Below are 22,069 nucleotides of genomic sequence, written 5' to 3'. Positions count from 1 at the left end.
CAATAATGTATTTTTTTTTTTTTTAATGAATCTCAGGAATGGGGTAGTGGAGTTGGCAAGGACCTTCTCTCCAGAAAAGTATGGTTCTAAGTTCAATTCCTCTTAAATCCTTGGGGGTACTCACACAGGAGTGTTTAATTAGTATTCTTCATTACTTTTAGTGAAAATTTAATGATTCTCATTTAACCTTATGATTCTCATTTAACCTTGGTACGGTTCATTTAGATGTAGGATTAGTATAGACCCACAGGACTAGTCAAGACAAAGCCTGAATACTAAGAAAAAAAAAACCAATACAATAATATATTTTGTTCACCTGGTAGCAAGCTCCACAACCTTTGCCGGATTTAAATAGAGAAGGGCCTCCAGCTGATACCATGGAAGAGAAAGGAGATTGTTCTACAGCGGACCCATACCCACAAGCACCACCTGCACGCACAGTTAGTTTATAATAGCTTTTTTTTTTGGCTAAGAATCAGCAAGTAAACTTTATTAATTTAGGAGAAAATAAGTATATAAAATGAATATATTTAAACATTGAACCTCTATTACACCTTCGGCATTACAATAAGCAAAGAAAAAGTCTAATCAATAAAAGCTAATTAAATTGATTTTAGAGTTGTAACACTATTCCACCTTCGGCATTACCATTAGCAGAGTAGCAATTCAATCTAAAACCCGCACTGTTATGAAAACCTGTATCCCGGTCTCAGTTTATATTAGCTCTTACATGCCTTATAAAAATGATAGAAGTGAGAAGAGGAAACCCTTGAGGGCTTGACATTATTCGAGATGCATAAATGACAGCTGCCTAGTGCAGTTGGTGAAGCTATGGTGTGTTAAGCCCACACTCTACTTATCAGGAGGTTTTGAATTCAAGCCTCCCCGCTCTATAGGGTAGGTACCGATAAAAAAAATAAGAATCATATTAATGTTGATATATAATAAGGCACACACAATCTCTCTCTCTCCCCCACTCCCCATTACCATCACTTCCAGCACCGGTTGCACTTCCATACCAAGTTGCTCCAGCCGATGACCAACAAGAACAGTAATCTAGGAGAGAGAAAATGGCTAGAAGAGCTAAGACAAAGCAGAAAGAGGAGGCTTGAACAAGTGTAGAAGCCATGGCCACTAATAGAGAGAGCTATTTAGTTATCAAAAGTAGGTATAGCTCAGCTGCCTTGGTTGGACTGAGAGAGAAACTGAAACTTGTATTTATAGAGGAAGGAGAACATCTTCTGTAACTGTTCATTAACTGTACATATTGTCTCCAAAAGTCAAAAGTCAATGCAGTTTGCGGGTGAAGACGGTTAGTGAGTTAGTTACTCTACTTGGTGGGACCCACAAATGGAAATTGTTTTCTTAATACAAACAGTTAACCTTGACCCACTTTTCAAGGGGATTTTCCCTTCACAGGTTCACAAGAATTAGAATTTCGGTTAAATTGAGAGGGAAATTCTCAAATCATCCTCTAATGTTGCCGTTGATGGTGGTTATTGGCCGTTGAAATCCTGTTGATTTGCATGTGATCTCACGGTCGAAATAGGATCATTTCCCAACTACGGTCTGAAATTCAAAAGCAACGGCCCGTATTAGTTGCTGGGATTAGGGTTTAGAAGCACTGGTGACATATATATTGTCCCACAAGTCCAAAATACAATACACAATAGACTTCTTTCTCAAGGATTCTGGATCTTGTGGATGTTACTGCATGCAACCATGCTCCCTAACGTGGGACAGTTGATTTGTATATGAAAATGAAGGTTACTGCTTGCAAGTTGCAACGACGCAAGCTGCTTCTATGCCACTTGGACCAATTCTAATAGTTATATTGTTATGTGTTTGGTGGGGGCTCAATCTAGTGTATCGGGCTTAGATGTTTCATCTGGAGCTTTTGGCTACCATTTGAAGAGGGTTTTTCTCACTATTTTTTAGTGCTCCTTGTGTTCAAACAGTCTCAACCCTTAGATTAAAAGATTAAGGGTCAACGTAACATGTTTATGAAATTGGATGGATGGGTGGGTAATAGGTTGGTTCCCCATCTATCCATTCATGTGTCCAGATATACCATTATTACACCGATCAATGACATTTGTTGTCGATACTTAATACTCAGAGCATATATATGTTATGTCTAGGAATGACCAACTTAAACCTCAACCTATATCGGAGGGACACCTCCGACCAGGCATGGTCGTCCTTCATGACACTGACTCGAAACTAGGAATTCTTGTATTAAATGACAATTTATACTAACCTGATGCCCTATCCTGTGATTAGCATCTATTGTCTACATGTTACCCCGATCTATTACCTAATTATGGGATAGTGACACCCATAACAGTTTCTAAACTCAACTATGGCTAGCAAACCTAACCAGGTCACGTTAGACGACTATCCTACCTCAAGATTATCATGGTTGAGTTACCCGTTGCAACAATGGTTAGCCGTTATGAGGTTTGCTACCTTAGCTCAGAGGGTGATCAACCCACCAATGGCTTTTGAGTCCACATCAGTAGGGAAAACAACCAGCCAATGGCAAAAACCACCAACTATTACATAAAGAAGACTTAATAAATTTTTAAGATAAGCCACTCAAACACTTAGAGCTTTCCCTACCCTCCTCCCATAATATCATAATACTGACTTGAGTATCAGAACATACTCTTTCCTGAGGTCACCCTCCGGGCCAATTTTCTTATCTGTGATTTATAGGTCCTAACTGAGCGGGAAACTGCCACAACCTATTTTTAGTCTTCTCTTGTTCCGTCAAATGTTGTTCATGGGGTTGAAAAAGCATCTTGGAAGGAAGGGAATTGCTTCTCAGAGGACTCCGACGTAGGATTGGAAATGGAAGGAATACCAACATCTTCAATGATGGATGGGTGTCGACGCTTCCACATGGTCGCATTACTAGCCAACCTCGTCAAATGGAAAGCTACTGTGTTAACCAATTGATTGATTGGAGTTTCCGATGATGAAAAGGAAGTCTCGTTAAAGAGTTGTTCAGCCCACTTGAGATGCGAGCAATTCAACATATCCCAATCCTTTCCCCAATGCAGGAAAATGGTTGGTTGTGGCTTCCATAAAGAAAAATGTTGCTTTCTCAGTAAGATTGGCTTACAACAGCACCAGTTGGTGAGCTGTGGTGAGAGAAAAGAAAAGCTGACGTTCACCAAGAGGTCTCAAGTTCAAGCTTTCAAATGTAGCCAAGCTGTAACATGCTGGATGGCGTCTCCCCTTAGGATTGATGTTTCTGAAGTTCATGGTAGTTGCATTCAATAATGGACGACCTTTATCCACTCTTGTTTTAAGGATGGTGGAAGTCTAACCGATGTTGATCTTATCTGGTCATTGCTCGTATGATAAATTTGGAAGACAAGGTGTGTTTCCTTTGATAGTTGATATACCATTATAACATAGAACAATGGTAGCCCTGGTCGGTTCTCAAATACCCAAATCATGATCTATGCTAATAGGTCATCAAGACATCAACCGGTAAAAGACCTGGTCGGTGCTTAATACCCCGACCTCAAATTAGGCCTTATCCATAGTCAAGAACACCTCGACCACACATGGTTGTCTTTTATCAAACTAACCTTCTACCCCATAAGGAATTATAGCCTAAGCAAGCCATATGCCTACCTCATGTCCCAGATGTAGCACCAATCATCCACATGAGACCTAGATCATGTGCCAAGTCATAGGAGAGTGACGTCCATAACCGTTTCTAGGCCTGACCATAGCTAACAAGTCTGAATAAGGTTGGGTTGGGCGGTTCTCTTACCATGAGTCGACTATGGTTAAGTTAACTGTTACAAGATCTGCCACTTCAACCCAGATGGTGACTAGTCAACCAATAGTAAGCAACTCTACATCAGCAAGGAAAGCAACTGACTAGCCAATGGAAGGAGCCACTGACCTCTAATGAAAGACACTTAATTTGCTAGATAAGACTCTTAACACACTTAGAACTCTACATTCCTTTCCTCTTACTCATCTGATACCTGACTTAGGCATCGGAACCTCCATCCCGGAGTTCACTCCGGGCTAGTTTTTAATTTGTGTTGTAAAGATCCATACTGAGCTAGAAATCGCATCAACAATAGTCAAGCTGCCAGTCTCTCTGTGACAATGTCTGCTTTCAGCTACAATGTTAGTGAATGTCAACTTGCCTGAAAGACAAAAACTTCTTGTCAACACGCAACAAATCCCTCTAACGGCCAGTCACTTGACGAGTTTGGAATTCTTGTACGGCACCTGATCCACACATGAAATCCACTCAATCTCTCTTTTTTACAATTTTGTTTCACATTGAATGGATTGCAAAGATTGATCAGACACCATACGAAAATGTATGAAGACCTAAAACTCCCAATCGACACTCAATAATCATTGCTCCAATTTCACGGATGAGGCGTGGAGTTCAGCAATTAATCATGGTGGAAGAGGAACAATCATTTGGCATCATCAGGGGATTTTCTTTGCTGCCGAAAGAAAATCAGGATTGGGGTTTTAGCAGCTTCAATGGAACTGGAAGCCATTCGTAATAATGTTACGAAATATTACTCTAAAAAAGAATGGAATAAAAAAAAAATCAATCCCACCAGCACAAAGAAGTGGGAATGGGCTGGTTATCAAATAGGCCCAAGTCTTATAAATACTCCACACCCCCATAGCCCCACCCCGCCCCCCCCCAAAAAAAAAAAAAATCGCCAGATTTCAAGGAAATGAGGGTATGCCTCCATTATTTTTCAACTTTTTTTTTTTTTACTCCAAATGGATTAAGGGGGTTCTTTTTCCATAGAAAATAAAAAAAGGCAAGTAAACACACTGATTGCCAAACCAGTGCACCCAAACACTAGAAGGCAGAGAAATGACACCCCATTCCTGAAACTCAAAATCCACCCCCTCACGATGCCCATGCACACCCCCTTAATGGTCCCACACAATCAGGGAGCATTCTTTTCCCCAAATGAAAATACCCAATATAGAACAAACCTTACTGCTTGAGAAAATATATAAGGCTTAACTGGAGACATCATAGGATAAGTACCCGAGGTAGGGTACTCATTGACCACTCTAGTCTACATTAAAACATCTTCACTCAAATTTGGGCTTACAAGTTCAGATTTCTGAAGCCATTACCAATATTTCCATCTTTTCTAGTAGCTAACCAGCATGCATCCTCTGGCAGCACATATTGGAAGAAAAGGCACGGAGAGTAGCAACTTCTAGCTGCCTTTTCCATACGGCATACAAGTGACACGTCCTCTTAATTCATTGTAGCTTTCTAATTAATAATTGGCGAGGAATTTCTTTTACAACCCTACTAACTTTTTTGGGTAAAAAAGGGCCGATTTACAACAGTAAAGGTCCCCCCCTTCAGAGGCTCGCTCTTGGATGCTTCCTAAGTCTGTTTTTGCTCCCATTTCATCTATATATTTTAGATAAACCGAGGCAACAAAATGCTAAAGGCCAACCCAATATGAACGGCCATTGCTGTTATGTATAGGCAATGTGCAGGGTGATGTAATGCACCATTCGTACCAGACCTGCATGCATGGACCAACCAGATGGCTGTCAGTAACCCCTCAATCACAAACTCTTCATTTTTTTATGGATAACCAAATTTTGTTGAATAAAGGAAAAACATAGAAATATGTTACAAGAAGGCAAGGCAATCAAGAACCATAACCCTGGCAACACCAGTGAAGGGGCATTACCTTGGTAGAGCCACAGCACCGCCAGAAATGAGTTTCTAAAGGAGAACCGGGGTGTACAAACACAGGTGTCCTCAAAGGGAAAAATATGGCAAACCTAACCCAAAAAAAAAAGAGTGAATAAGAGACCATTTTTATATAAATAATGTGTAATATGATGGAGCCAAGGACCAACATTATCAAGTGCATCCTGCTCACCAACTAATTTGTTCAATCAGTGGGCCCTCTTAAATGGGATGAAAACGGTCAGATTGGCCATGCATATAACCATTCAATCTAAAATTCGGAAAATGAGCCCTAAAAGATGTCGTTTTTCAGTTTTTTTATAATTCTTATTGGGGATGTTTCACCAACTAGTGGAGGTTGCTTCATACATAAGACACAAATTAGTCTAATAATGGGAATAAAAAGAAATCTAAGTTTATACTCTTCTTTTTTTTTTTGGGGAGGGGGGGTGGTGGGGAGAACCATACCAACTAAACATGTTCGGTGTCGCCGTTGATGGCTCGATACCAAGATGTACATCTTTGTAAAGCGTCGCATCAAAATAGCCAGCAAATCCTATGAAAGGAGGTGTGACGAAAAGGTCAAGTGGGATTTGATGAAAGCAGAATCAAGGCATCTATAAAGTCTCACATCAAAATAGCCAAACTCATGAGAAATGTGCAACAAAAAAATCGAGTATACAGTATCTTCATATTTTCTAAAAATGGAATTCACGACAGGAAGCAATCTAAAAAGTCAAACCAAGTTTTAAGCATTACTTATTTCTCCAATTCAGAATACCGTATTGCCTTTGTCCAATGTCCCAAGCACTCAAGACAATATTCTGGTTTTCTTTTCTCTTTTTTTTTTCTTTTTTAATTTTTTTCCTTCCCTTCTTTTTGCCTAAATGGATTTGACAGCGGATCTAGAAATGAAGACAATAAGCAGATTATAGAATGAAACCATCAACCAGATTATAGAGGTAAACTATACCAATATCACATGCCTAACTTCTTATTCAATAGTTGATATTGGGATCCACAAAATAGAGTGACTCCTGGACAAAAAGTGTCAGAACTTCAATTCCCTTCTTTAGGCCTAGGTTAAGCTTCTACGAATACCATTTAGCACTTTAATTCCTAAACAATGCTTGGGCCATGAAGAGAGATGACATCACTGATGTTTCATAACCTTTCGAATGAATTTTTGAAGTGAAGACTGGGGTTGTACCCCTCCACATCAGGAAACTCTAGTAAATTTCTTCCTCCTTTTCTGGGACACCACCATGGAGCACAAATGCGGCTCATTTGCCCTGTGGCATTGATTCCGATTGCCCCTTTTTTTCTTTCTTGATCACTTGGCAGCGTTTTTCCCAGGCAAGGATTGTATTCTTTCCCCTCGCATCTAGGTTTTGGTTTCCTATATTTTCGAAACCTCTACTTCTACTACTTTAGTCATTTTATAAACTTTATAATAACTTGCATACTATAATGCATAGTTGTCAAGGTGACCCAAGGCGGTGAAGGGGTGCCTAAGTGCTTAGGCAACAAGGCGCCAGCCTAGGCATTGCATGGGTGACCAAGGAGCCGAGGTGTTAATTTTCATTTCTTCCTTTTCTAACATTATTTACTATGCTACAATATATACCATATATCAAAACCCAACATTAAGCCACATTGAGTCATCAACAATAACCATTAAGTCATCAAAAATCAACATTTAGAGAAATGTTCTTGTTCTTTAATAAGTTTGACTGGTCATATTTTTACATGAGGCTCTTTGAATTAGGTGGAGTAAAAAACCAGCTTCCCAACAAATCCAATATTGCTTAATCTGATTTATAATGGAGTTATGTTGAGCAAACATCACCCTGAATGGAAATAAATTTTCAAATATCAAAACAAAAGATTTTTTCCAGCATTTTTGGTTTTTAGCGATGTTCTATCACAGTGAGATTTATGAAATTTTAAGATTAGAGCAAACCCCTAGTAGCATTTGAAATTTGAAAATTGCCCCTACAACCGAAAATTCTGTTGTTGTTCTTGAACTAGGGAATTAACTTTTTATTCTTTTGGAATTTGAATTTTTCACTATTTTTATTAGAATTTTTATTTACGGGGATGTTTCTTATTTACGATTAATATCTTAAAGTAAATGGAGAGATAATTACAAATCTATTTACCTAATTTAAGTGCCAAACCTAGATCGATACCATTTCGAGCCTAGGCTTCAAATTGAACCCGTGCCTTGCACTAAGAAACCACTCGCATAGACCCAAAAAAAAAAAATCGCTTGGACACCATGACAACTATGCTATAATGGGAACTGGAAAAACTGGACTAGTCACTAGGTAACGAAAACTATAGGGGGCTGTATAGGCAAGATCCAGAGGTGGACATCCCAAAAGAAAAACTACTTGGAAGTCTGAGGACCTTTAGTACCGTACCCTACCCCCGAATCAGTAAACTACTAAACTTCATGCGAAACAACGCCGCCTTAGCAGTGCCTTAAAAACTGTGGTAAACTTCATGCTAAACAAAACTACCCCAAGCCAACTGGACTAGAAATGAGATAAATAACCCTCTCCATAAGCTAGAACAATCCCAGTTAGGCTACACCTCTTTGAGAAAACTTCTCAAGGAAGATAACCGCTACACCTTTTCAAGAAAGCCTCCCAAGAAAAATGACTAGAAATTTTCTTGAAACAACCGAGGAAAATAGGCAATTGAATACAGATCCCATAAAATGTCTAGCGAGTTTAAATCCATTGAATTCTTTACAGTATCCTGTATACACATAAGATCTTGACGAGTATTTGTTTTTTTATTTGGCAGTTGATTAATAGTTCTTACAACCAAACATTTTCTCAGTTGAATTATTTATAGTTTACACATAAGATTTCAATGAGTATTGGTTATCTTGATTTTGGTAGTAGACTAGTAGCTCTTACGTCCAAACATTTTCTCCAAATATTCTAAAATTTCTTTCGGCCATAAATTTTCAACAATCCTTAATATATAAAGAGTTCTTCTGATAAATTTTGCCCCTCTGATAAGATGGAGATCCACTTATTGTGTGACACCTCCCCTAATATACTTCTCATATGTACATAGATCATGTTAGAGATCTTTGGGTACATTCCAGGGGCTCAATAGGCATCTTTCATTGTCACCATAATTCAACATCATTGAACTTTGACATTTTTATTTTTCTTACTATGTTTTCCTTTGACATGCACACATGTATTATAATAAACCTAAATATATATATATATATATATATATTTCTATTCCTCTAGTTTGACATACCACTGTATTGATTTTGAACACATTATATAGTGTATTTAAGAAGAAGCACAATGTTTCACAAATGAAAAAAAGAAAAAGAGGAAGCACAAGAAATACAAAATACTTATTGCTAACCTACACATCAAGTACCTCCTAACTTATGGCTCTTCTTCTACCAAAAAAAAAAACGTATGGCTCTTCTTACCATTAAAAATGAACTTTGAATGCTTTCTTCCGAAGATCTTTCAATAAAATTTGGACAAAATGATCAACCATAAGATATATAAAGCCATGTACTTGTATTTAGAATGAAGAATTGTTGAGATAAGCAAATTAGGGTTTTGGGAGAAAACCCTAATATCAAAGAAGAAGGGAGATTTGATACAGAGACTTGGTAGATGCGGCCACAAGTCTGGTCAATCTACTCGGTGATGATGATCTCCTAATGTGCCCCACTCTAATTAGGGTCGATCGAGGGGGAAAAGCCCCAATGTGCCCACACACAGACTTATAGTACACCAAGGGAACTTTAGAGGTGGAAAGTTGTGTCCATGAACCCTGCCACATAGCCTATCCCTTTGGGTTTGAGAAGTGGGAACGAAACCATATCCATGTTTTTCCAGAAGTTAGGGTCAAGTCCAAGCCCAAATAAGCACTATTCAGGTGGGATGAGTGAGTTTATAGTTTTGTTAAGTATCACAAGGGGTTAGTGAGTTTATAGTTCAGGGAAGTATCACAAGGGGACGAGTTAATTTATAATTCAGGTGGGAAGAGTGAGTTTAAATAGTGTGGTTCAATTAATTATTGGGTAATTTATAGCATCATCCCCTAAAGAATGCCACAATTGTAAGACCACCCCCTCTGTTTCACCAAATTATACTCAGACCCCCTACCTTCAATCACTATTAAGGAATGCTATGAAATGACGCTTTTGCACTTATAAGTAAAACACTGATAAGTTACCCATTTTCATTATCCCAAAAATACCCCTCTTTACCATTTTACCATTTTACCATTTCATTCTCCTTATCTCTCTCCTCACTTTCTCTCCATACTGCGACCAGGGGTCAGACGAGTTCCAGCTGAGCCGACTACTGCTAGTTCCGTTGCCGGCGAATACATTTCCTTTCGTCTCTAGCGAGTTGTCAATAAGATTGGTCAAAGTTGTTGTCGCCCTCCCAGAGTCGATAATCTGAGACACCTCCAGATGCTAAGACTAAAAACAGGTAGTTGGATAGAAGATGGCCTTGACAAGTTGACAAATCTGAGAGAACTCAAGATAAATGGAGAGTTGAGGTTGCATAAAAAGGTATTAACCGACTCTATTGTCAAATTGGAAAAACTTCGAGTGTTGCACTTACGATAAAATCTAATAAAAAATGCAGCCACTTTGCCTTTTGTTTCATTTTCAAACCATGTGCACCTCTACAAAATGTGGTTAAATGGATGGCTAGAGAAGATACCTACCTTTGAGGATTTTCCACCATATCTCAGAGAGTTGAGATTGTATGCTTCACATCTAAAGCAAGACGACCAACCAATGGCGACTCTAGAGAAGCTACCAAACTTGAAGATTCTCCATTTAGGAGCTTTCTCATTTGAAGGAAAGGAAATGATTTGTTCTGCAGGACGTTTTGCTAAACTCCAAAATTTGAAACTTCACATGTTACCTAACTTTGGGGATTTGAAGGTGGAGCAAGGAGCATTCCCTTGCCTTTTATTAGTGTGTGCGACAAATTAAAGATGCTGCCAGATGGGTTGCAACACATCATACCCTCCAAAAACTCATCATAAACATGCCGAAGGAATTCAATGCGAGGATACAAGAAGACATGGGAGAAGATTGGGAAAAGATAAAGCACATACCCTCTGTTGTCACCTTTCGTTATTATTAAATGGAAGAGCAGCAATATTATTCCACCTGTCGCCGACCATCGCCAATGTCGTTGTTGCTGTTCTGAACGATCGCCGGTGGTCTATATCCCACGATTTAGGAGAATGGTAAATTAGGTCTTGAATGGGTGAAATAAATAGAAACTTAATACAAGGGTATTTTAGGTACTTCATAATTAATAAGGGCATTTCGGTATTTAAAATAAAATATAATTGCTGACATCAGCATATAAGGAATATTCCTTAACAGTGACTGACAGTAGAGGGTCTGAGTATAATTTGGTGAAACAAAGGGGGTGGTCTTATAATTGTGGCATTCTCCAGGGGGTGGCGCTGTAAATTACCCTTAATTATTTATTGATGGGGTTTTTTCTATAAGGCAGGTCCCTGGTAAAGATAAGAGACCAAATCCTCCAGGGATTTAATTGTCAAATCTGCCTTTACAAAATAATTATTCTGCTTCACTGTGAGCTAAATCCATTGGATGTGAATCTCCAATCTATTGCATCTCCTTTCATTTTGGCATGTTGTTGTCGTGCTGCTAAGCATGTTGAGAGCTTAGATCATGTTTTTATTTTTAGTGTCCTTGCCTCAGGTGTTAGGACTTCAGTTATCTCAGTCGACACTGCTTATTGTGGAAGATGCCTCTCTGTTGCAACGTCTCTGGACCTGATGGGGCTCTAATTGTTGTTCATCTAAGCTGGTCCTGTTATTTCTATGCTCCTTATGTGGTCATTTGGAAGCATTGGAAGGAAAGGATCATCAAATTTTGAGGGAAGCCGTACACCGTATGTGAAGAGTGATTTTTGTCTTTCCACTATGATGTTGGGGAGCTCATTATACAAATACCTCATTCAGATTTACAGAAAAATTCTAGGGATCACTGATGGTCCTACTAGATAGCAAGGCTTTGTGCCTCATTAAATGGGCAACTACTTTGCTTAGCCATTTTAAGTAAAAAAAGGATGGGTCAAGTCTTGGAAATCTAGGTCACAGCGGTCCCGTAGTTTGTATCATGATTCCTAAGGATCATTACTGCTTCTTTATTCTACTTACTGCTTCAAGCAATGGTAAAAGGTTCGGAATGCTAAAGTAAATGCCCAGGTTTAGACTTGAGGGCAGTTACTTTGCCCAAAAATGCAAAAGGTTACGACTGACTCCATACTAACCCCTCCTAGAACCTCGCATAGGTGGGACCAGCACTGAGTAATGTCCATTTTCATCTGGGGATCTGCTGTTATAATATGCCAGAAATATTTGCACTTCTTTTTGGTTTGTGGGTATGTACAGAAAGGGCTTTTCTTTCATAGATATTGAGTGTGATTCCTCTTCTCTTTCTGAGATTTTTTATTAATGAATCTACCCCTCGACAGATGAGGCATACCTTGCTTGAGCAAAACCCCATTGACAAAAGCTCAGCTAGTAGAATTTATCATGCATATAGGGAGGCAAATCATGTAGCTAACAAACTCACTTGTGAAGCTTATTGTAATCATATGTCAGAGATTTTTAAAAGAGATCGATTTGCTTCAATTAGCTAGATTGGTTCTATTTGATAATAAAACAGATTTTCCAACTTTTTGGTTGATTAAATTATTATGTGTTTTTTACTTCGGGTTTCAACTTTCTCTCCCTTCTTCTCTCTCTTTTTCCTACTTTGTATTGGAATTTCGGGTGATTAATTAAATTTTGAGGGCATTCTAGAAAGTTAAGTTCAAGGGTTAAAAAAAAAGGTTATTAAAGAATTGTAGTCCTGATATGTCTTAAAGAGTCAAAGTTCAAGTACAATTCCAGATAAAAATTACTCTTTTTTTTTTTTTTTGGTGTGAATAAATGCATTAAAAAAAGAGGGGAGGGAGAATATATCCCCTTACAAACCCTATAAGGGTAACCAAAGTCCAAAAGGACAGCATCCAAGGCCCAGTGGGCTTGAGGAGTGGAAGACATGTCATTTGAGATAAGTCTAATACAACTCAAAGTCCACATGGGCAAAATAAAGGAGCCAGAGGCCCAACAACATAAAATACAAAAGCCCAACATGGACTAACAAGAACCCAGAAGCCCAAAGGAGGAAGGGCAAACAGGGGGGAAAAAGGGAAAAAGGGAAAAAGGGAAAAAAGGAGGTTTCAAATAGGATTTTAGACTTTCATAAGTACTGGTATGTACACACTACACAGTGTTGTAGTGCCTTTAGAATGGCTGGATAAGCATGATACACCAAGGTTTAAAGTATCGGTATCGGTCAGTACCGATACAATACGCATCGATCAAGGATTAAAGTATCAATGTTGGTCGCCATTTTGGTTAGGTAATTATAAGAGACGAATTGGAGTGTATCATATCGCATTGGAGATACGCAAGATACAATACAAATATGACAATTTGACAAGATACACATGGAAATACATGTTCGAATAAAAAAAAGGGTAAATAAGAAATACATAACATGTATAATGTATAAATACTAAACTAGAGAACACCGTATTGAAACATAGTGCATTCAATCAAAATTGTTATAAAGGAATTTGGTTTCTTACATGTTGTAATAGTCTATTGTCAACTTTTTGAGAAATTTTAAAATCTATAAGCAAATTGATGCAATAATTCGCGTTTGATGCAATATTTTAATTTGTTTTACCTACAAAAAAATCAGTAAACATCGGTTTGATTGTAGATTTTGAATCGTTTTCTATGAATGATTCAAAGTCCCAAGTCCAAGAAATGAACGGGAGATCGATTGTACAGTTGTGTTTCAAATTTTGGAAACTTAAGCACTGCTAGCAAGAACAAGCTTTGTTTCGATATGTGTGAAATACACAAACAATTAAAAAACTAATTGTATCGGTGCATATGGTACCGATATGGTACGATGATGGGGGTGGTGGGGACAATCTTATGTAAGGTTGCAGTTCATAGAAGAGGCAGGATATACACATGCAACCAAAAATCAAGATCATGGTGCTCGCCCACAACTAAAGTCTTACAATTGGAAGGGTAAACATTACTCAATCCAAGTGACAGTGATGTGCTTATGAGGAAGATGGAGTTACTAGGCATGAGTTCAGATCACGCTATTGCTTCATCAGGCCATGGACAACATGCATCTTCAATGCTTTTTCAAGCTATGGATATGGGGCTTCTTTGGGCCCAACATTGGCCACTCAAGACTAGTACACAAGATTCTACTATGAGTGGGAGTCCCATTACAATAGTTGGTTCAACTGGGGTCAATATTGTGGCTATGTTTGACAAGTGCACAAAATCATCGTAGTTGCTCCTATTCTTTAAGAACCCCCCCCCCCAACAATGACTATGAACCAGCCCGACACTCTTAATGACACTCATGTTTAAGGTTCATAACCATTTGCTCTCCCGCTACGCTAGCACTTAAGAGACTATCTTAGCCGGACTAAGGGATCACAACAAGGAGTTTCCAAAGTAGGCAGTATTGCGGTACCAGCCCCCTGCCCCCTGTCCACTCAATCTCCTTTTTCAGACTTCAGGAGCATTGAGTAAAGGGAGGCACGGGGATGAGAAGATCTACTCATTCAAAGGGAAAGTACACCCCTCTATTTATTCTCAAAAGAAGAAGACCTAGGGAACTTACAGAGCCTCATGCCAGCGGATAAAAGAAAAGAGGCCCACTACGAGAAGAGAGAGTGATTCAGTGGCTAACAAGCGCAGATTTTTCATTAAATGAATGATTATTCGGGAAACGTCTGTTGATGAGGAGGTTATACATAGTTAAAAAAGGAAACCAGGGGGCGGATTCATCCTGGGCCCCGTTTGAAGAGACGAATAATGGTCCTTCTCCCTCACATGCTCCATCCCATGAGCAACTCGGTTGGCTTCATGAACGATAAAAAATTAAAAGAAGTCTCATCCTTTATAACAATTTCAATTGAACGCAGTGTTGTCTCTCACTACGGAGTTATCCATTTTAGTGTTTATGCATGACACATGTTATATATTGCTTATTTATACTTTCTTTTCTTTTCTTTCTTTTTTCTTTCTTCTTCTCTTTTTCTTTTTTTTTCTTTTTTTTTTTTTTTTGGGATCCAAAAATGTATTTCCATGTGAATCATGTCCATTTTGTGTGTATCTTTAATGTATCTTGCGTATCTCTGATATGATAAGATATGCTCCGATACGTATCATAAAATCGGCTGACCGATACGATGACTGAAACTTTAATTCTTATGAAAGACTTTGGAAACCAAAGCCCAAAAGATCCAACCATTCTCAAAGCCTCTGGGCTCTGATTTGAATCCAAACAAGTCCCAAGAATTGCATATAATTTAGTTGGGATTACTTAAGTTATTATGGTTAGTTTTGTACTTTTGTTGTTTTAAATATAATATTTAATCTATCAAAATATCTTTCTTCTCCCTGCATTCTATTACCTTCTTTCTAATCCACATCACTTCTTTATTTTTACTTCTAACAAAACCTAATCCCAAGGGTGTATCTCAGTTGGCAAGGAAGCGTGCCTAAATCAACACGCGTTCTGAGTTCAACTCCCCTTACCCCCTCGGGGCCAGCACCACGGACCCACGGTTTCTATCGTTCTCATAACAGCTGGTGCTGATCCCACTTGTGTGGTGGGGGGGGGGCATACACATGCATCTGGGGGATTAGTCAGGCAAAGAACGGAATACGTCCACACTAGAGAGAAAAAAAAAAAAAAAACTTCTGACAAAACCTGATATCTTCCTTCCCTTCGTTCTTTTTCCTCCAGTTACCCCACTTTTAGTTCTATGTTTACCAAAAAAATTAAAAAAAGGAATAAAGGAACATCAGGTTCTGCTTTAATCCATACAGAAACTCTGGTCCTTCCATTGAAAATCTCTACCCCCCCCCACCTCTCCTTCCACTGATTCTGCCTTCATGCACATAAAGTTCCCTTCATTAGATCTAATTCAATTTTCCTAGATCTTAGAACAGATTGAGTTGGGTCTATTACCCAAAGGCTAAATCACGAATTTTTGACACCCTGCAGCCATGATCATTCACACATGCTAGTGCTTCTCTTTATTTATATAACAAATTATTAAAAAAATCAACCAAGAAAGTATGTGCAAGAGTAGAATAGAAAGAAAGCAGTAGTCTTCAGTAGCACATACCATGAACAATGGCAGATCCAGTATCACTGGGTATCTCAAATCGCAACTTTTTGTAACGCTGATTGCTTTTCTTAGCTGAGAAGTTCGGGTGATTGAATGTAAATACCTATCAAATATCAGTGAACAGAACAGGCAGAATTCTCAGCCAACAAATATCAGTCTTTACACCAACATGTGAACGTAGGAGCACCAGTTTATATCTATCCATGAAAAATAATATAAGAAAGTAGAATTAATTCGGAAAACCCACAGGTTGCGATGGAGCAAGCCTTGCTACATTGTGTAATTTGACAACATAGGCAGTTTCAAAGTGCACAAGATCTTTATGTGATTTCACCTGCAATATAACCTCAAAATATTTAAAAAAAAATTGTTTGGAAGATAAGCAGGGTTTCATCCAAAAAGGTAAGTGACAAGGTATATACATCGTTGTACAATTTTGAAGCCGTCACTGGTTGTATAAAACTTGTGTACCTGAGGTTACCATGTAAGTAAATGAGATCACTTGAGATATTGAACATTATGCATGAAAGATGATACAATATACATAACAGTAACGACCTAGACACTGGTGATCTTGCAATCCAGTAAATGCAAAGGAAATAACGTAAAACCCAGACTGAATATATATGGTTGTCACAGTGACAAGGCAATGCTAAGCTATTCGAGGCTTGGGACCAAGGCGACTACGGAGTTACATTCAAAATGGGAGATTTAGGTATAATATATTACGGTTTCTACTCTTAGTTTTAATTGCAAAGGCGGCCTCTTGTGAAAAAGACAAAATTTGCACCCTATTGCTTAAAAATATGAAAGGACTGAAAGAAGACTGCAGGCATGTCTTTTTCCTCCTTCCAATCATCTCGATGCTGGAGAACTCGTCGGATGCGATGCTAGGCAGAGATAATGTCAAAGATTCAATGCCAGGCAAAGATGATGTTAAAGACAATCTGGAGGCTGCGGTAACACCAAGTAAATTCCCTTCTCTTCTTTTTCTTCTTCTTCTCCATCCAGTAGTGGTGGCAGCCTGTAGCATTTTTGTCTTTGTTCTTCTAATTTCTTTTTCTTCTACTACTAGGGTGTCAGTGGCAGCTGCTGCAACTCTTCCGGTGGTAGCAGCAGCTGCCATGGCGGCTTCTCCCCCCCCCCCTTTTCTTCTTTTTCTTTCATCCATAGACCTTTTCTTCCCTTTCCCTCATTTCCCCTGCTTTCCCCGCCTTTCTCTCCCCTTTTCCATGGTTTCAGGGACCTGGCACCTAGACAACTTGGCAGCTAATCACCAAAGACCTCAAAAACCGCCTTTGTGCCAAAACAGCTACTAGGCGACGCATTGACAACTATGTGCATATGCATGGCAAAGGTATCCATATGGCAAATTTTTCTGCCTAGGCAACACATTGAACAGTACCATTAGGTGCATAAGCTGCTTGGGAACATTATTTAAGCAGGTCCCACATGTGCATAACAAATCATACTACTTTCTGCTCGGTAGATAATAGCCCAAGTGCATTATTTGTAAGATGCATGCATCCTACTCTTTAAGTATTTGGGCAGTTCTTCAAAAAGAGTCAATATTTTTATCAAAAAAAAAAATTGTTGTAGTAGATGACTTGTGATAATAGTTGTTATTAAGCCATCTAGACTAGTGACTACAGCTACTATCATTAAATAGCAATGTGTATTAGTTCAGTATATAAAACCATACGATGATGGAATTGAAATCCCATCCTCCTTCAAAAAACTTTGGGCCCCATCCAAACACTCAGGAGACAGCTCATTGTCGCCAAAAGATCCCAGCAATTCACTGACCTAAAGTATGACAAAAGACGAGCATCAGTTAAGGCAAGTAACCGAAAGAAAGGAAAGACAAAAACACACACACACACACACACACACACACTCACACTCACCAAAATATCAGCTTTCTCAGGGGCATCCCAGCAGCGCATATCACTGGAAACTATGGTTACATGGTTCTCCCAGCCCTCTAGTTTAACCAAGCTCTGTTTTAATGAAGAAATTCAGTGTCATATCTGGAAAACAAGATATATGAAAAAAAATATATATATATATATATAGATGGATAGATAGATAGATAGTGCGCAAAGGACTTCCATAAAAGGAAACAATAGTTTATTTGTCAAGGCAACTAAGCAACCCAAGGCGTTGGAGGGGTGCTTAGGTGACAAGACAAGCGCCTAGGCATCGCCTAAGTCCCCTAGGCATGCATTAATGACTATATGTAATATAACAATGATAATTATATATAATTACGTTTACAAACATAATTAGAAGCCATATCAATGCAATATGATATAATTATTCTAGTAACGGCCTAATATAAGAAAACCAACATATAATAGAAAAAGCATAGTATATAGCACAAGCTTATTCATAAAAAAGCAAAACATAAATCAACGGAAACTCGTGATGTGTCAATAAGGTATGTTGTCGCCTTGGACCCAAGGAAAAGCCTGACAACCATGATCAATAGTGAGTTCTACTAAGTTGAACAATAAAAGAGGGAAATTAAAATTCCAAAGGTTGTGAGGTTAAGGCAGTTTGATCTGTTTCTTCTTTGACAGGACAAGAAGGGAGGCAGGAAAAGTGCTATATGTGGACAATATTAAGAATTAAGTTCAAATTTGAATGTGCAAGGATCTTCCAAAGAGAACAAAAGAGCGACTCTTCTTCACACACTGTATCAAAAAGAAAATTTTCATTTCCCACAGCATAGAAAGAACTAGTAGATAAAAGAACCTCAATAAGAATACATGACTCCAGGTTCCCTCTCACATTTTTAGTAAGACAAAAAATCAACTACTATGAAGCATAGAATTGGATTTACCAAAAAAAAGATGGTGAAGCACCTTTTTGACCTCACTCTTAGACACAATTCCCCAAAGTTATTCCTTTCTCAGCCCCCCCCCCCCGGGTCCAAGAAAAAATCCAAGAAATATGAAACCAGGAAAAGGAAAAAAAAATAAGCACACCCACTATACCCTCCCAATGTAGAGAAATGGCAAAACTCAACGCCTATTTTGTCTTCATTTTCATTACATGGAATACCACCAGATCAGAAGTCCCCAAACAAAAAGCTCTTAACAATGGTTCAAAATTTCTGTCAAAATAACAGATATTTTGCTAAATATTTCCGTTTCGAGAAGCCTTGGAATGAAACAAGGGCCAACTCTGAAGGCATACCAGAAATGGCAAGACTTCGGTCATTTCAACTCATTTTGGCAAGATTTTATTGAAATTTCAACTAATTTTGGAAAAATTTAAAGATGTTGACCCTTTTCACCTAACCTCAGAACTACTAGAAAATCTCTATTATTGTGGCAAAGTCCTTCATTTTGCTATTGAATCAAGACTTGGTAGTCAACTGTAGAGCATCCACTTCAACATTTGGGTGAGAATTTACAGCACCATTTGACCAAATTTCAAAATTTCCACCTATAGGGCTGTTATAATAGACTTTTGAGAGAATCTTTAAGCAAAGGATAACATGGTCTAAAGCCAAACCACCACTCGCAGTGCTATTTTTTCAAACCTAATGCTTTAAACATATGTAAGCATGCTTAAATAGGCAATCTCTATTAATTGTTTATTATGAAACTAGTTCATATTGGTGTACTATTAAATGGTTTTTCTACATTCTTAATAGTTAATAAATATTTCACTTGATTTAACATTATGTTGTGTTTTCTAGTATTAATTGAGTAGAATAGTTTACATGAGAAAGGATGCCGAAACATATTAATGCAAGACCAGAACTGTAACAATTACTAGACCCAATCTCACAGTACGATCCAAGTGAATAGCCCAAACCCCAAAAGTCAACAAAATGTAAACCTTCTCAAATGAAGGTCAAACAATAGGAATCAATCCCCCACAACAAGTATTGACATCCTTCAGAAGATGAGAGAATGGTTGAGTAGTTTAAGAGTAATTAAAAAGTTTCAGATAAGAAAGAAAAATTTCAGGATTCAATCAAACTAAAATTAAATTCAATTTGTAGGTCAGAAGCTTCCCAAATTCAGATTGAACCTCCCCCTAGGGTAGCTTTGCTAATCCCCAAAATATGATCACAACCTAATGGCCAAATAAAAATTGATTATGAAAATAGAAATTCTGTTATTCAGAAATTGCAGATTTGAGTAATTATTAAGTAGCACCCAAACCAGTGGCCAGAATACGACCAAACTCAGATCAAGTTTCCCTTGGGGATGTCTTCAATATCACAAAACGTGGGATTGAACAGAGTGTCAGATTGGGCTCAACAGTATTGCAACTGTACTGAAATTTAGGCCATAACAGGGTATATGCAGGTATGAGAAATCAGCAATTAAATACTGATTTGATCCTACCTGATATTAGGAGTATGGTAACATATAAAAGATCAATCAACCCTGCTGATAATCAGAGAATAATCACCACCCAGAAGCTACGGACAAAGATCAGAAAATCAAACACAGGCAGTAGATAGCGGCAGAACAAAGGGAAGAAGAACGTGAAGAAAAACAACCTATCTCAGGTTGTGTATTCTACCAGAAACAAAAAGGTTCTAGGTATCAAACCCATCTGCTTCTTACAGATTCAGGCCAGAGGCAAACTCAAACTTCATTATGCAAAGCTGTAAGTGTCCGTCTTGCGTTTTTCTATATATGAGGATATCATCAAAGCAGACCACAAGAAATTTCCTGATGAAGGGTTTAAGTACCTATGCCATCACCCTCATAAATGTACTACAGGCATTAGTGAGACCAAAGATCACAGCATGTGTGTATCCGAACTTGATGGTATCCACTTTTCAAATCAAGTTTGTAGAAGATGGCGTCACCGGTCAGCATATCTAACATATCTTCAAGTCAACTCACTCCAAAAAAAGATGGTTCGTGGCGAATGTGCATCAACAGCATAGTTATTAAGGCGTCAACAAGGCGCTGGTAAGGTGACGCCTAGGCGCTAAGGCGGTTCCAAGAGGGTAAAGCAGTAGGCCGCTTTAGTTGTAGTTCATAAGGTGACAGCCTAAACCAATAAGGCGTCGCTTTATGCGCCTTATGTACGCGTTATGACGCCTTATGTACATTTTAAAAATGACTTGATTTTTAAAACTGAATTACATAGATTCCAAATATTATTTCGTGATTGGCAAGTGTATGAAGAAGAATACACTTGAGATGCATGGGATCAATTCTATCAAAACTAAAGTCTAAAACTCAACCAAAAGAAAAACACGATTCACAATCACAAATGCAAGGTTTTGCGAAGCTTTGTACCCCCCCCCCTCTCCAGGTATGTTGTATTTTTTTTCTCTTATTTCTTCTTCATTCTTCATGCTACGGTGACTGGTGAGAACTGGTTTTTTTTCTTCTTCTTTCTTACTTCGTCATTCTTCTCCCTTCTTTCTTCTTCATTCTTCTTCATCATACGGTGAGAGCTCAGAGCTCTGATTTTTTTTTTCCTTCTTCTTTCTTCTTCTTCCTACGGCGAGCTCTTCCTTTTTTTTTTTCTTTTCTTCTTTCTTCTTCCTTTTTTACAAATGGACATAGAGGAATTAAGGAACTAACTACTAAAGCAATTTTTATGAAGTTATATGAATTCTGCATTCTGCCATTACCTTCTATTTGTCCCTAACTTTATATTTCTGTTGCTGCATGTTTCTCTCAATTCAACCAGCAAATGGAGTTCTATCTTCTCCCTTCTTCTCTCAAAATACTTGTGTATTTTAAATCTTCTTTTCTTTTATATTTATAATTTTGTTTCATAATTATGTATTTATATTATATGTTATGATGATGATTGATGATTGATTATTGATGAAGATGAACTTAGTTTATTCACTTTATTTGTTTTCTAGACGAATATCTTGCATTGGTATGAAGTATCAACCTTTAATATTTATTTAGTATATGAGTAGTAAGATTCAATTAGGATTTGAGTCATATAGAATGGTTTTATAAAAAAAATAACAAAGGAACGCTTTATTCAATAAGGCGACGCCTTGTGCCCGCCTTATCGCCAAAACGCTCCAAAACACCCTCAAACGCCT

General features: G+C 38.1%; 2 protein-coding genes across 4 annotated transcripts in view; both read right to left on the bottom strand.

Annotated features, from left to right (window-relative positions):
* Positions 1 to 1,184, bottom strand: part of LOC122080668 (putative expansin-B2) — a 3,087-nt gene extending 1,903 nt beyond the window's left edge. Inside the window, exons 1-2 of one of the 2 annotated variants that reach the window (XM_042647478.1) lie at positions 988 to 1,184; positions 317 to 429 (exon numbers count right to left, since the gene is read on the bottom strand). In XM_042647478.1, the coding sequence (XP_042503412.1) occupies positions 317 to 429; positions 988 to 1,129 (255 nt within the window). In that variant the 5' untranslated portion in view covers positions 1,130 to 1,184. The remainder of the gene's footprint in view (positions 1 to 316; positions 430 to 987) is intronic. The other variant, XM_042647479.1, reaches the window with a different exon arrangement.
* A 3,810-nt stretch (positions 1,185 to 4,994) lies between these two features.
* The window catches only part of LOC122081344 (protein arginine N-methyltransferase 1.5), a 54,660-nt gene continuing 37,585 nt past the window's right edge, over positions 4,995 to 22,069 (bottom strand). The window contains exons 16-23 of one of the 2 annotated variants that reach the window (XM_042648419.1): positions 17,925 to 18,017; positions 17,720 to 17,823; positions 16,440 to 16,488; positions 16,265 to 16,351; positions 16,015 to 16,120; positions 6,200 to 6,287; positions 5,730 to 5,823; positions 4,995 to 5,558 (exon numbers count right to left, since the gene is read on the bottom strand). In XM_042648419.1, coding sequence (XP_042504353.1) covers positions 5,475 to 5,558; positions 5,730 to 5,823; positions 6,200 to 6,287; positions 16,015 to 16,120; positions 16,265 to 16,351; positions 16,440 to 16,488; positions 17,720 to 17,823; positions 17,925 to 18,017 — 705 coding nt within the window. In that variant the 3' untranslated portion in view covers positions 4,995 to 5,474. Of the gene's footprint in view, positions 5,559 to 5,729; positions 5,824 to 6,199; positions 6,288 to 10,864; positions 10,975 to 16,014; positions 16,121 to 16,264; positions 16,352 to 16,439; positions 16,489 to 17,719; positions 17,824 to 17,924; positions 18,018 to 22,069 lie in introns of those variants that run through there. The other variant, XR_006141068.1, reaches the window with a different exon arrangement.

This window comes from Macadamia integrifolia, chromosome 6 (genome assembly GCF_013358625.1).
Source record: "Macadamia integrifolia cultivar HAES 741 chromosome 6, SCU_Mint_v3, whole genome shotgun sequence".
Taxonomy (NCBI): domain Eukaryota; kingdom Viridiplantae; phylum Streptophyta; class Magnoliopsida; order Proteales; family Proteaceae; genus Macadamia; species Macadamia integrifolia.
This window is presented reverse-complemented; position numbering and strand designations above follow the sequence as displayed.